Source organism: Gossypium hirsutum, chromosome D13 (assembly GCF_007990345.1).
Source record: "Gossypium hirsutum isolate 1008001.06 chromosome D13, Gossypium_hirsutum_v2.1, whole genome shotgun sequence".
NCBI classification, from domain to species: Eukaryota; Viridiplantae; Streptophyta; class Magnoliopsida; order Malvales; family Malvaceae; genus Gossypium; species Gossypium hirsutum.
In genome coordinates, this window is record NC_053449.1 from 8,703,971 (window position 1) to 8,719,133 (window position 15,163).

Here is a 15,163-nt window from a genome sequence, read left to right on the forward strand (position 1 = left end):
GATAAGTGGATATGAAAGTTGATGTCACATGGCTCACTGCATATTATCATATCTTTTCACCACGCAATTTGTTGGGTCATTGAGGTGGCTCATTTGTTTCCCCAAATCTGTATCTTAGTATTAAAGCAATAGCAAACATCAAAAAGCTACAATGCCACCTCAGAAAGCTTCAAATCCACATTCTCTTGCACTCACAACATGAGAAAAAAAAGGGTAAGCCATGATGTCTGTTAGGATCTTTTCTCATTCCAAAAGGTTGTCTCAACTAATCAGGTTTTTATTATGTATGTTATTCATGCAATCTTAAAGAAACACAATCATGTCATCATCTTTTACATCTATATGCTCTTCTTTTTAGTCTTTTTTGATGAGCAATAGGTGACTCATGCAAACTAAAAGTTTGATTCAGCCACCATATCTATATCCCTTTAAATACCGTTTCCCAATTCCAAAGATTCGTTCATCAATCATCACAGATACTACAAAAAAAGAAACCTCCTTGATCATATTTCTATTTCGTTAAACAGAAGAAAAAATTGAAGAGCCAGATACTTAAACAAGTCATTGGAGTTCAATGAAATCAACAATGTACCAAGTCGAGCGAACGCCGAGAAGATACTTACCAGATTCCGCCGGCCAGTATCGGGTTCCATCATGTGCTGGAGGGTCTAACATATTTAGAATAGTGAAGATTATTTAGTACTAATGTAAGTTTTGGGAATTTCAGGCAAAGGAAACTTCGTAATTAAAAGGATGAATAAGCTTGGGAAGAAAGCTGATGTTTCGCACATGGAGTCCGAGAACATGGTATGAAATCAACCACTCTAAAAGTCTTATCATATATATATGCATGTATGTACGTATGTGAAAACTGAAGTAACTTTTTGAAACTGTGAAGGGGAAGTTGAGTTTGGGGGCAAAAATTGTTCAAGTAAGAGGAGGTGGAGAAGATTTTCAAACAATTGTTTAGTGTTAGAGAAGGGGAGAAGCTGTTGAAGGCATGCCAATGCTATTTATCTTCAACAGCAGGTCCCATAGCTGGTTTACTTTTCATCTCGTCTCAAAGGTTGCCTTTTGCAGTGACAGAGCAACCAAAATCGCTTCTCCTAATGGAGAATTGGTCAGAGTCCATTACAAGGTTAGCATATATTTCATCTGTTTTCCCCCTCTCAGACAGCATAACTTTGCACCCTTCAATTCTCATGTTGTTGTATATCGATTTTGGTGCAGGTTCCAACTCCACTTGAGAAAATAAAGGGACTGAATGAAAGTGAAAACATGGAGAAAACATCACAAAAGTACATGGAAATTGTGACGGTGGATGATTTTGAGTTCTGCTTTATGGGGTTCTTGAATTACCAGAAAGGTTTCAAGTACCTTCAACAAGCAATTATTTCTAAAAGACTACTTTATGATGATGAATTACTAGTTACTTTCCACGTGCCACATAAGAGAAGAATAATGGGACAAAATTCATACATAGTATAGTATACATATATAATGAGATTGGAGATCAATACTCAAAGATGTAAAATTAAAGGAAATTTATTTTTGATATTTTTTTCGATGTGGATTTGCCAGATTGGATGTTAAAGTTTTTAATTGAAAATACATCTCGCTTCCAAAAATTCAAACTTTAACTAAAAATCTGCTCAATTTCTATATTTGCTTAAAACGTATCCAAAATTTCATTAGTTTAGTACATTAAAAATATGTTATGTTACTTGCCATAAAAATAAGTATGATCTTTTAACCATTTTTAATCACCAATATTTTTCTCTTTTCAAAGTATTGCCTAATTTAATATAATAATGGGTAAACTATCCAAATAGTTATTCTAAAATTACTTTATTTCTATTTTGGTCACTTTAAACTTTTTTTATCAAATATAATATTGTCATTAGTAAGTATTTCTATTTTGGTCATTGTTCCGTTAAAAGCTAACTAGAATGCCACGTTTTGATTGTTCTTCTAATTGTGTATATAATTAAACATTTCAAAAATTAATTATAAACTTTGTTATCATCCCAAACGTCAAAATTTAACTCATAAATCTCAAAATCATTGAACCCTACATCTCATTACTATTCTTAAACCCTAAATCAACCCCATAAACCCCAAAATCATTGAATCCTAAACTTTTTCTATCATCGCATTTCATCAATACCCAACCAAATAGTTAGGTTTGTTAAGGAAAATCAAAGAAACTGAGAGGGAATGGAAGAAAGAATGAATAATGTGGGGTATTGGAATGATTGCTGCTGCATTTTTTGTTTGGGTATTTACGAATGTGATGATAAAGGAAATTTAGGGTTTGATTTTGAGGTAAGATGGTAATAGGGGTTTAGGATTTATTGATTTTGGGATTTAGAGGTTAATTTTAAGGTTAAGAATGATAATAGGGTTTATAATTAATTTTTGAAATCTTTAATTATATACGCAATTGGCAGAACAGATAATAATATGTGGCATCCTAATCAACTTTCCAAAATATGTGACATCCAAGTTAACTTTCCAATTGGGTTTTAACATAACAATGAGTAAAACAAGAGTTAGTGATAGTGTTATATTTGATAAAAGAAATTTAGAATAACTAAAATAGGAATGAAATAATTTTAGAGTGATTATTAGGATAATTTATTCCATAAAAACTTTTGAATAAAGCGAAAGTGGAAACTAATCAATAAATTATGGGAATGACACTAAAATTATCAGCCATATAAAGAAAGAATCCATTTTTCCTAAATATAATTGGCTATTGTCTACCACCTTCACCATATAAAAACACAAAGGCAGTCAACATAAACAGAGCAAATAGTATAACAGTTGCAATGGCTACCACTCTCACTTTCTTCTTTGTTGTTCTCTTTCTTGCTCTCATTGGCCAAGGTAACTACCATGCCATATAATATATTATGTCACATGCATTTATATTTAGACCTAACCTAATTGGGTTAGTTTGAGTAATTTTAAGTTTGAATAAATTTTGAGTTCGTAGTAATTTAAATTTAAATTAAATATAATTTGATTGTTAAATTTTTTTATTAAATTTAGTGAAACTTTTCCAACATTATTTTTTTTTATTTTTTTCAATATTTAATCTAAAAATATACTTAAAAATCTTCAAATTACTTACCTCTCAGCTAAGTAGAGTTGTAATTTTATTTTTGTATATAAGTAAAATGGATATATATATATATATAAATACATAATTTCAAAAGTTTTGCTTTTCATTTTGAAGGATATTGTCAATGCACGTTGGCTGATGTGAAAATCATCCAAACACAAACCGGGAAAACAGTGGAAAACAAGCCAGAGTGGAAAGCCACAGTAAAAAACGATTGTACCTGCACTCAGTCTGATTTGAAGCTCAGTTGCGACGGGTTTCAGACGGTGAAGGCCGTCGATTCTTCGTTGATGGCGAAAACTGGTGCCGAATGCTTGATAAACGGCGGCCAACCTGTGGCTTCTTCCAGTAACTTGAGCTTCAACTATGCATGGGATACTTCATTTCCTTTCAAGCCCTTGTCTTCGCAAATCAACTGTTCTTAAAATCTTGAATCCAAAAGTAGGGTTTTTTGAATTTCAATGTTGCCTTTTTGCTTACCAATTTCAATAATGCAATGAAGAGCTAATATGATATTATATTAAATCCCCAAAAAAGATATTACTTAGGAAAACATTATGTGCAGTACTGAGCTCCTAACTTTGAATGTTGAACCAATGTCAAGTTAAAAACAAGGTGTGATAGTAATACCCGCAGCTGTAATCGAATCAAAGCTCAAACAGTAAGAAGCTATTGAGTTTAGTCTTAGCAAGTAGGGAACTCGAATCTTAATATTTGCATTCCCTTTCTCTATCCCCAAACTGCATTTTCTTTTTTGTTGGAAAGACAAGGTAACAGCAAAACTCTGTTGAATTCAATGAAGGTTGCCATCATGCCATGTGGGGGAATGGTCCATCTGGCTGTTGTTTTTGCAACATACTTAAAAAGTAACAAAGCCATCCTATGGTTTATATCTTGTATGTTAAGCAAAAGCTTTATTATTAATGACTATTTTTGAGGGGCATTGGAAAGCAAGTTGAGGCAAATATTTAATCTGCATGGCCTACCCATTCATTTCCACCTCAGATTACAAATTCAAAGATAAAACAAGACTGCTAACAAAATAAGCACATTACCAGTTTCTTTGACCAATTATGATATATTCATTGCCTTTTCAAACTAGGTTTCTTCTGCACATAAATGGACACTCTTGGTCATATTTAGAAGTTTCTTAAGTTTGATGGAAGGGGAAAAGGCAAAAAAATGAACTACTATTAGCATTAAATTCCAAAGTAAATCTTGGGTTTATTCATGCAATCACCAGAATTCGAATCTTAGCATTTGTTCCCTTTCTCTATTCCCAAATTGCATTTCTTTTTGTTAAAAAACAAAAGCTCTTTTTATTGTAAAATGATATGTAACACCCAGATTTGCTCCTTTAGATTGAAATAAAACATGAAAGAACTCCCCAATAACATTGGAGAGACATACTTAGTTGAGCTCCCTATAACCTGTCTGAGAAAAGAAAGTTGATAAGTGGATATGACAGTTGATCGCACATGGCTGACATATTTGACTGCATTACCATATCTTTTTCACCATGCAATTTGTTTGGTCGTTGCGCTGACTCATATGTTTCCCCAAATCTCTTTATCTTTTCTTTCTTTTCTTTCATATCTTAGTATTAAAGCAGTACCAGACATCAGAAAGCTTCAAATCCACTTCCTTTACACTCACAACACATGAGAAAAAAGGGCAAACCATGATGCCTGTTAGGATCTTTTCTCATTTCAAAATGTTTTCGATGTTGGAAAATATGGACACCACATATATAATAAAGGTAATTATACATGTTATTATTTATTATCATGATAGGTTAGCTCAAATTAAAAATGATCTAATTTGGTTAGAATTTTATTGAGCTTTAATTATTAAATAAAGTATTGGTCAAATATGTGTAGATACTCTAGTAATTGAGTTCTAATCAAATTCTAGTTAATGATGGGTTAATTAGGAATTAGAACTAATATGCCAAGGTTATAAATATTAGGGTTATAGTCCCCAAATTATACACAAGATATCTTTTCTAATATCCCATCATTAGGAAATAGAGAGCAAATGTTCTCTAAATTTCTTGTGTGCTAATTTGGAAGATCAAAACCCCAAGTCCAGAAAATTTTAAGGAATCTATAGATTCAAGTACGCTTTCGCATCTAGTTCTGTTATTTATTTATTCTTGATAATTTGACATAATAGATCCTTATTTACAATTCTAATTTTATATTAGATATTATTTAAAATTCTAACAAGTAACATCCGAGCTTTGTCATGTTGAATTATTGAGAATGAATTGATTCTTTATTAATTTTAGATTGATTTGTTTTTCTTTTTTAATTTTATGAATTTGATATTTTAATTATATATTATATTGAAGCTTTGAGATTCTTGATAAATTTTTGGATTTTGATTCTTTAAATAAAGTTTTCGTATAACTGGAAAGATTTACAGTTTTAATTGAGAATTAAAAAATTGAGGATTTTATGTTGTTTATACAGTTTTAATAAATATTTAAAAAGCTGTGTAGGTTTGGGTTTCATTAGAAACTGTTTAGGATATATATTTGATTATATCAATAGATGGATTGCTAATCGCTAATCACTTGTTTTACAGTTTTACAGTTAGTTATATATATATATATATATATATATATTGTTTCGGAGACACTTTAGTAACTATGTTTAGGATTTTATATTCATGTTTAATCGAGTTGCCGATAAGGCAGTAATATTTGGATTTTAATTTTCCCTTTTTTATATGGTTGAACAAATTCAATGTATAGTTTACATGATGATATATGGTTGGTAACAGAAATTGCTTATCAATGAATTCAGTACATATGTTGAATCCTTAAAGGTTGATGGTACTATTTGTTAGTTTTAACTTTTTTATCGATTCAATTTTAAGGTTTCGTTATAATAGTTTTTAATTCAATTTTTATAATCATTAATTCTTGAATTCAATATATGGTTGATAGAATATATTATATGCTTATTCTTTTCATACTATTCAGTTTAAGCATATATTTTGAATTTGGATTTACGATTTTTTTGATTTAATTATGATGAAATTAGATTTTGATGTTAATCATAATATGTGTTTAAATAATTTGGTTTTAAGTTAGGTTCTATAATCTTAGGGTTTGGCATCTTATAGTTCCAAATATTTGGTTAAATTATGATGATATGGTTTATTGTATGAATTATGGGATATGTTAACTGTTATGATTTTGTTTTTGAGATTTATTGGCTTGAAAATATTTTTCAAGTATTCATATGAGTATTTGTTTAATCATAAATACAACTTTAGATTTATATGGTAAATTCAAGGTAAGTTTCTCTATTTGATTATAGATACATGTATATGCCTGAATTGCTTTGGGGTTTTTGTCCATGCCAAAATTATGTATACATGTGCTTGTTAATTATTTAGCTTTGAACCACTACATTATTTCTATTTGGTTTTGATATATGTGATTTTGAAACAACAACAAAAAACCAGTCAAAGAATAAAATTTTCGGTTTTTTATCATTATTAAGACAACCTTATTTTGGGTTATTTCGGAGTTTATAAAGCAATAAAAAATAGTTTTGACATTTGACTATTGGGTAAATTTTAAATTTGAATATTGGTATGTTTATATATATTTTTTAAAATAACTTAATTGAAGCAATAAGTCACCAAAGTAATTTTTTTTTGTATAAATTATTTTGTTTTAAAATATAAAAGGTTGTGTGCATGTAACTTAAGTTATGTTAATATTGATCGGCTCAATTGAAGGTTAATAATATTACATGTGCAACTATGGTAATAAACATGTGATAATTATTCGTTTTACATGTACGCCATAAATTGGTCCAAAGGAATATTTATGATTTGACATGTTCTTATTGTAAATATTTTATAATTACACCAATATATCACTTAACAAGTTAATATTTTGTCTAAAGATAAATTATTAATGGAGTGTCCGATATCTTGAGATGAGGTTTAGCTTTATTCAAATTATTTTGGTTTAAATTCGAAGTCTTATATGAGGTTGTTTATGGTTTATGATTTATTCAGCTATTATTATATTTGCCAACATCATTGTATGTTGTTTTGGGATAAATATATATACATATATTTTGATTGAAAGATGAAATTAAAAGAAATATTTTGAAACAAATAAATTTAGATTTTGGCTTTAGGTTTTAATTAAGGATGTCTAATATTTTAAATAGATTAGTTGAAACAAAATGCCACCAAAGTGACCTCTTTTACATAGATTTGTTTATTTAAAATATCAAGATGATTATATGTTTTTGTGATTCATGTGTTTATTAATTGACTCACAGGTAAGTTAATATTTGGTAGAATTTCAACGAAATTTGTGGTGATAAATGTGTGACAATTATAAATCACTTTATATGAGCAATATGTTAGTCCAAAGATTAAATTATTGTTTGATATAATTTATTTTCAATGTTTGATTGCTACAACAAGAGTACCGCTTACTCTTAATATTATTGTCCAAAGACTTGATATTAATGTTGTGTTTGGTATCTTGAGATGGGATTAGCCATTATCCTAAATTTATTGTTTAATTATGAATATTGATGTGAGCTTATTTTTATTTATTTTTTTTCTATATTCAGCTAATTCATCTTCTACTGCCACAATATCTGCTAATATAAATTCTATGCCCATTCTTAATAGGACTAATTTCAACGAATGGAAAATGCACTTACTTATAGTGTTTGGTTGTATGAACATAGACACTGCACTAAGGGAAGAACAATCCGCACGTCTCACTGTGGAAAACACCCCTTATGTTAAAAGGGATTTTAAGAGGTGGGATCATTCAAATTGTATGAGTCTAATGATCATGAAATACAACATTTCAAAAGCCTTTAGGGGCAAAGAGTCTAAAAAGATTACTCAGGCTAAAGTTTCCTTGACGAAATTGAGAAACATTTTGCTAAAAATGATAAGGTTGAAATGACATCACTTCTGACTTCTTCGATGTCTATAAAGTATAAGGGTCAAGGAAATTCTGAGCGATCTAAGGGCTATGAGTTTTATAATCCCACAATTAGAAATATTTTTTATATGAGAATTGCAACATTCTTTTAGGATGTTGTTTTTGGAGGGAGAAATAAGGTTAGAGACATTACTTTTAAGGATGAATTGAATTCTAACTCAGTTTCTACTATCACTTTTGACAATGTTTAGGTTTTCATACCTATCATTGATTAAGAAGTGAATCCAGAGCCTCAATAAGACAATGTTGAACAACTCCCTATTCAAGATGAGGTAATCATTCCAGAAGAACAAACTCAACAACCTCAAAAGTGAATGTCATTAAAAAGGTCCACTAGAGAAAGGGTTATAATGGCTTTAGTAGAATATTTTGACCTTAAGCTGCATCAGATGAATATTAAGTTAATGGTTTCTCAATGGTAACATTAATCATACATTTATATGGTGCAACTAGAAAACTTTGTGTCTGACGATGCAAAGTTAATTATTTGCATATTAAAGAACTTCATCTATGGTTTAAGCATACTTCTCATCAATAATATTACAAATTTTACCAAATGATTATCTCATTCAGTTTAGAGATAAATTTTGTCGATAATTGTATTACTTCTTGGATTATTATATAATAGTCACAACAATACTCATAGTAATAACTATGTATATGATCATTAGACTTGAGATCATCATTGGCCCAACATAGTGAGTCGTATATTTTGATACAGTCAAACGTCTACTGTAACAGGTTGTACTATAAAGACTGATGTTGGGTATACCACAATCTATGTAGTGGGATATGATTGATCAAGATAGGATTTGTCCCTCCTACATAATGGGAGCAATATCTTAGGCCACTTGATGAAGTGAGGCTAGAAATGCATGACCATGCTCAAATAAGTTAATATGAGATATAACATTTATTTGTTTATTATAGTCTACTTCAGGTATCAAGAAACATGCGATTGGACTTTGCAAGTGTGATTATTCCTTAACTTGTTTCCAATTGAGATATAAAGGAAAAAAGGATATAATACATGAAAATTTATCACAGAAAGGTTATGTCGAACCACGACTTCTTGTAACTTGGGTAGCGATGATGCATTACTAGATGTCACTTATTACTTATAATGTTAAAAGTGTTCTAGTATTACTACCAATATTACAAGAGCCTACAAGGTCACATCCTATGGTTGAAACGAACAGAATCTAAACACAGTTAGTATTAAATTTAACTGTCACGAGAATTATATTAATTATTGAATTAATTTAATTTTATAGTTAAATAATAACCACATTATATGTACAAATTCGGTGTACAAGAATAGAGAACATATTTAAAATAAATGTATGAAAATATTAATTATGTATTATTTACCGAAATTATTAAAATAAAGCGTTACAATAATTTCGATCAAACATAAAATATATGGAAATTAATATCTTTTTTGGAAAGGATATTACATTATGATATTTTTCATATATTTTCTGGCACCAAAAAGGGGTGATTCCGGTTTTAATATGGATATTAAAATAAAAATGAATTGTAGCACCTCAAACCTAGCCTAGACATTATGGCAGAACCTGGGAGTGTTACGAAGAAGAGTTTTGAAATCAATCCTATTGTGTTAGATTTCTCACGTTTAATTGTTACTAAAAAGAATCCACATTTTATCAAACATGTTATTATTTCCATTAAGGAAAACATTGTTAATTTTCTCTTTCAGAATACTTATTTTGCAGCAGAAGTTTGATATTGTTAAAGTTGAAAACCGAGTTTGTGTTTTCAGAAAAATTTTTATTTGCGTAAAACCGTGGTTTTCTCAAACATCGCAGTATAAAAGTCAAAAACACATCCAAAACCAAAATTAAAACAAACAGTCCAGAAAGTCCCAAAATTACAAAAATCTCAAAAATAATCCATATTTTTAAATAAAAACCGTTAATCAAATAGTTTTAGAGCTAGTGGTCACCGCTGAGACTCCATCGCACCGACCTGCCTATGTCTGAGGATTACCTGAAAGAACAGACAACAAATGTGAGTTTTCATAAACTCAGTGTGTAACTCAACGGAAACATACATGCATCAAATTCAAAATTTCAATATATCAGAACAGAAGTAGATATAAGTCCTTATCAGAATCAGATTATCAGAAACATACAGATATGCAAAGTCCTACCCCCAACCTCTACACACCTTCCAACCATCCCAACACACCATGTGAGGTATAAAACACCCACCCAACCCTACACACCACATAGTGTCTATGTGACACTTATCAGAATAATTTACAGTTGTGCTGCCAAAATAACAGCATATTATTCCTCATAGAACACTTCCTCCAACAAACAAAACCCTCCACATATACAGATACAGAATACAAATATACAAAATAAATAGATTTAACATGAGCTGCATACTCGCATACAGATATCATACATGCTTATAGAACATAATTAGACATAAATATTAGTTTTTCTAAACTCAGATCAGTCTATCAGAATAATAGATCTCATGCATTAGGGTTTGTTTTGCCCTTACCGACCCTACGGAAGGCCCACAGTTGACCGAAACGACACGTGCGACCCTAGGGAAAATTTTAAAATTTTGGGCCCACATGGCCTGGCCCACAGCCCAGACACCTAAATCGACCTAGCACGTTTGACGCACACGGCCACACACTTGCCCATCACACAGTCGTGTATCGCACATGGCCAGCCACTCGGTCGAGCACACTCCCGTGTGGCATCGACAAGCCACTTTGTGACTTTCGTTGAACCTTATTTTCTCGTGTTTTCATTACACACCTGGTTCATTTTTTATGCTACAGCAATCCCAAGACGACCAGAACCTACAATCCATCAATCAAAACTCCCAAAATCAGTCTTAATTCCTCGATTTCAATCGAATTACCCCTCAACTACAAAGCAACAAAATTGTTTCCACTACCACACTGCATTCTTAATCGTTTCAAAATCTTACCTACGAAACGGCAGCCCCGAAGCTTTACTAAACGACCGAGGAGTTTCGAATATCCTGAGTATTATCTAGCAAAATGATGCACAAAACATCTAAATGTCAAACCAAGTGCTAAAATATTAACTAAGACTTCTTCAAAAAAAACATAACGAATCCTTACCTACAAAATTGTACGAAGAAACCGACAATACCCAACGCAACGAGGAACGAGAATAGTGGCCAAACAGAAAGAGGAAAAATAGAGACGAAACAAAGAAGACAGAGAAAAAAATAAAAATGACTTCAAACGGGAAAAAGAATTTTGGGAAAAATAAATTAAAATAAAATAAAATAAACAATCCCTAAATTCCTCTAACTCCAACTAACCCACTAACCCACTAACTACACAATCCCACTAAATCTCACCCATTAACCATATCTAACTACCTCAAAATTTCACTTCCACCCAAACTCTATCAGACAACCGAAGCAAAAATTATCACTCACGCTCACGCAGGGATTCAAACACAAGACCCTAAGATAAGCTAACACATTACATCTTGAACCAACAGGCTTATTCTGACATGAGTTCACAAAAAACATAACATAAGCCCACCCCAAAGGGATAAGGCTGTGATCAAATATAGCAAAATTACTAAAACTGAGGCTTGAACCCAAGACCTCAAGCACACCTCCAGAACTCTTAACCATTGAAGCAAATACTCATTTCTAACAAATTTCACAAAAATAAAGATAAATAATTCAAGGCGTTATAGGAATCATAAAAACCCTAAGGTGAAAGAGTGTTACCAATATTAACCACGAAAAGGAAAATAAACCTAGGTCTAGAAGCCGCATTTTAAAAAAAAACTCTCTAAAACGTTCAAAGAGAGTTTTTGTTTGTTCATTCACAACTGGGTGGACTACATAGAGGCCGAGATGATCCTATTGCGGCTTTGGATCAACAGCATACGAAAGGGATTAAACCAGCAGTGGTTCATCTATATTTTTTAGATTTTGAAAGGTATATTCTCAAACCTTTCCTTCTCGATTCGTTCCTCGTGCATGGATTCCTGGTTTGGATCGCCAGAATAATTTTTTCACTACGCCACGGGGCATCATGGCGACCCAACACAACACAAGTATGTAAAGTATCATATTTATTTATCGTCCACAATCTTGTCTTCTTCCTCACTAATGCTTTGATTTTCCAGGGACATCTATTGTCGTACTTTATGCATTTCACCTCATATTTTTCTGCTCGTGATTTTGTAACTTGAAAATTAACCTCCATACATTATGCTATATCGCTTTAATGTAGTATTAACAGCATCTTTGGAGGAAAACTTCATTCCAACTTGTAAATCATTGAAATTTGTAGAAGAACCTGCATGGCCATCTTCTATGAGGGGATTCTATAAATTCTACCCGTGTTAAGCATCAATGTCAACATTAAGCATGTGGGGTAAAGGTGCATATAGTGTAAAATCTGGTTGGGTTCCTCCAGTATTATTTTAAACTTCATTGTTAGAATCACTCCCCTCTAGTTCAATAGGAGCAGCCTCTGATTCAGAAAATAATGCAATTTACGAATCATTGGAGTGGGACTTTCGAATTGGATCATTATCGGTTTCATCACTTTTTCATTCCTCTTCATTATCAACCTGAGTTGTTGAATCATATACTAGATTGGATATCCCTTCACCGGTGTAGGTGGTAGGGAGAACATCATTCTTTCTTGGCAACCCTACGTAAAAACCAAAATTACCTACGAAAATTTTTTCCATTTAACTTAAAGGCATACCCGTGTAAGGGTTTCAAGCATAAGAAATCGACATGCTGATGTTGGAATGAAAAGTGCTCATAGAATGTTATGTCGAGATCTTCACGTTCAAGTTACCAACCAACCCTAAGGGTATGCCAAAGTTGCAATCAAAGGCTCCAACCAAAGTATACATTCGCATTGATTATTCTAGTATTCCCTGATACGAGCTTTACAACATCGTAAAACCATCACACAACTGTGTTTTTGGACTTTCTGCTTCCTATTCCTGGCCACCTTTCGTGTTATTGGACATATTAACAACAATGGTTGACGAACTGACCGCCTCCGAACATATTAACGCCAGAGTATAAATACTAGAACTAAATATATGGAATTGAGGTGGTGTCTGCAAGTATATGAGTCAAGTTGTAATATAGTTTTACAACAACGACAAGTACTAAATTAAACTTAACTTAAACGCAAATAGAATTAATTAGTAATTTAAATAAATTATATTAAGATAAAACATAAAGAAATGACTTTTATATTTTTATAAATAAAGAAATAAAAAAACTGCATAAATAAAATGGACTTTGGATAACTAATTTCTAAAACTTAATCAAATCTAGACATGGGTGATTAGTTCGCTTCGATGGTCATAACTAATTCCTATTTCGGGTTTATATTCAATCAACTAGTCGTCACCCTAGTAGGATCTCTCGATCTTCCACTAAACTAACGAGTCGGCAAGAACTACTTATATCACGACCTTACAGTCCAGACCAATTACGAGCTAAGGTTTTCACGGATAAGCCATACCAATTTTGGGTTAATTCTCACCTAAATGACTTCCTATGGTTGTAAAGCCTAGGGTTTAAGTTCTTCCTCTCCCAAACAATTAATCCTCTAAGAAAACCCTACATAACAATTAGTTAATCACGCCTCCACCCACTAATCCCCCATAAGAGGATTAGTTCCTTATAGAATCCATAAACATAATAAACTTGATAATAAATATATGCATAAAGAATAAATCAAAAGTAGACTTTAGAGAATCATGTTTGTATTTGATTGATGAAGTGCAATAATCCTCAAACATTTGATCACGTTTACAAAAATAAGTCCTCCAAAGGACACGAACAGAAAAGAATTGAAAATAAACCTAAAGCCTAAAAAAAGAAAAACTGAAACTAAAATTATATAGAGAAACTTAGAGTCTGAAAAGTTGTCCCTAAACAAGTGCTAACTAAGCCTATTTATAGAGTTAGGCTTGGTCGTCGTCCTCAACCCTAGGTTAGTTGACGTTTTCGTGTTAATTTCCATTGTACAGACTGTCTCATATTTATTCTCGTACAAGGATGATGTTGCGACACTCTAGTGCATGTGTTGTGACACTGAAGGCAGTCTACCTGGTTTAGGTTTGGCTTTAGGGGTGTATCACGACATCCTATAGCTGTGCCGCGACACCAAAGGCAGTCTTAAAATTCTTGTATTTTGATCCCTCCGTTTCGACATTGAACTTCCCGTGTTGCAACACAGCGACCAGCCTTGAGCTATTTTGTCTTTGAATGATGTCCTGCACACTCACTTAGTACATTAGTTCACCCTTAGGCCTCATTCGGCCCCTAAGGCCATAAAACAACTCAAAATACATTTTTTTCATTAAATTTAAAGCTAAGATGGAAAACATAACTAAAACATGCTAAAATTACTCGTATTCAAGCTTCTTAAGTATGAAAACTAGTTTAATCAGCTACTCCGGATTACGAAAAATCACGAACTCAGACCACCTTCCTCTATATTTGCCAAACTGGGCATATAGCTCTACTACAACATTCTCAGTTGAGCAATTCTCATCAAGCATTAACTCAACATTTGCTTCGCCATTTAGCTTAAATGTAGCATATCTTACAGGGTTTATTGACGTTAGGCATCTATATTTCAAGCTCGAGATTCTCCTCCAGCTTGAATCCAAGACTTTCTTCTAATTCTTGATAAAAGCTCATTCAGTTTGATGCTTCTGCTAAAAGCCAAATCTATAGATTGGACAAATACAAAAACGAACATGATGCCAATGACACAATTTATCATCGTAATAAATAATGGCTCTAATTTTTTTACTCGTCTTCGAAAAAAACGTGTTTCACAAGTTTAATAAAAATAAATTTGATAATATTATACAAAAAAAATATTTATTATTATTCCTATATATTGTCACAACATAAATTACTAACACATAAATTTGTAGATATCAAATTTCTTAACTAAATTCAAACAAGGTAACAACCATAAGTATTCTTTTACTTACTTGAACTAATTT

At 31.8% G+C, this 15,163-nt stretch overlaps 1 protein-coding gene and 1 pseudogene across 1 annotated transcript; both read left to right on the top strand.

The window, feature by feature from the left end:
• Positions 1-385: 385 nt before the first annotated feature.
• LOC107919417 (putative GEM-like protein 8) lies at positions 386-1,567 on the top strand (annotated as a pseudogene).
• A 1,221-nt stretch (positions 1,568-2,788) lies between these two features.
• On the top strand, positions 2,789-3,820 carry LOC107919711 (TPD1 protein homolog 1). Its single transcript, XM_016849101.2, has 2 exons — positions 2,789-2,889; positions 3,242-3,820. Exons 1-2 carry the CDS (start codon positions 2,832-2,834, stop codon positions 3,550-3,552), a joined length of 369 nt encoding a protein of 122 aa, XP_016704590.1. The 5' UTR covers positions 2,789-2,831; the 3' UTR covers positions 3,553-3,820.
• Positions 3,821-15,163: the final 11,343 nt, after the last annotated feature.

Coding starts and splice junctions, on each gene's coding strand:
- LOC107919711 (XM_016849101.2), top strand. CDS start 2,832: ATGGCTACCACTCTCACTTTCTTCTTTGTTGTTCTCTTTCTTGCTCTC. Junction 2,890..3,241: donor TCTTGCTCTCATTGGCCAAG/GTAACTACCATG, acceptor TTCATTTTGAAG/GATATTGTCAATGCACGTTG.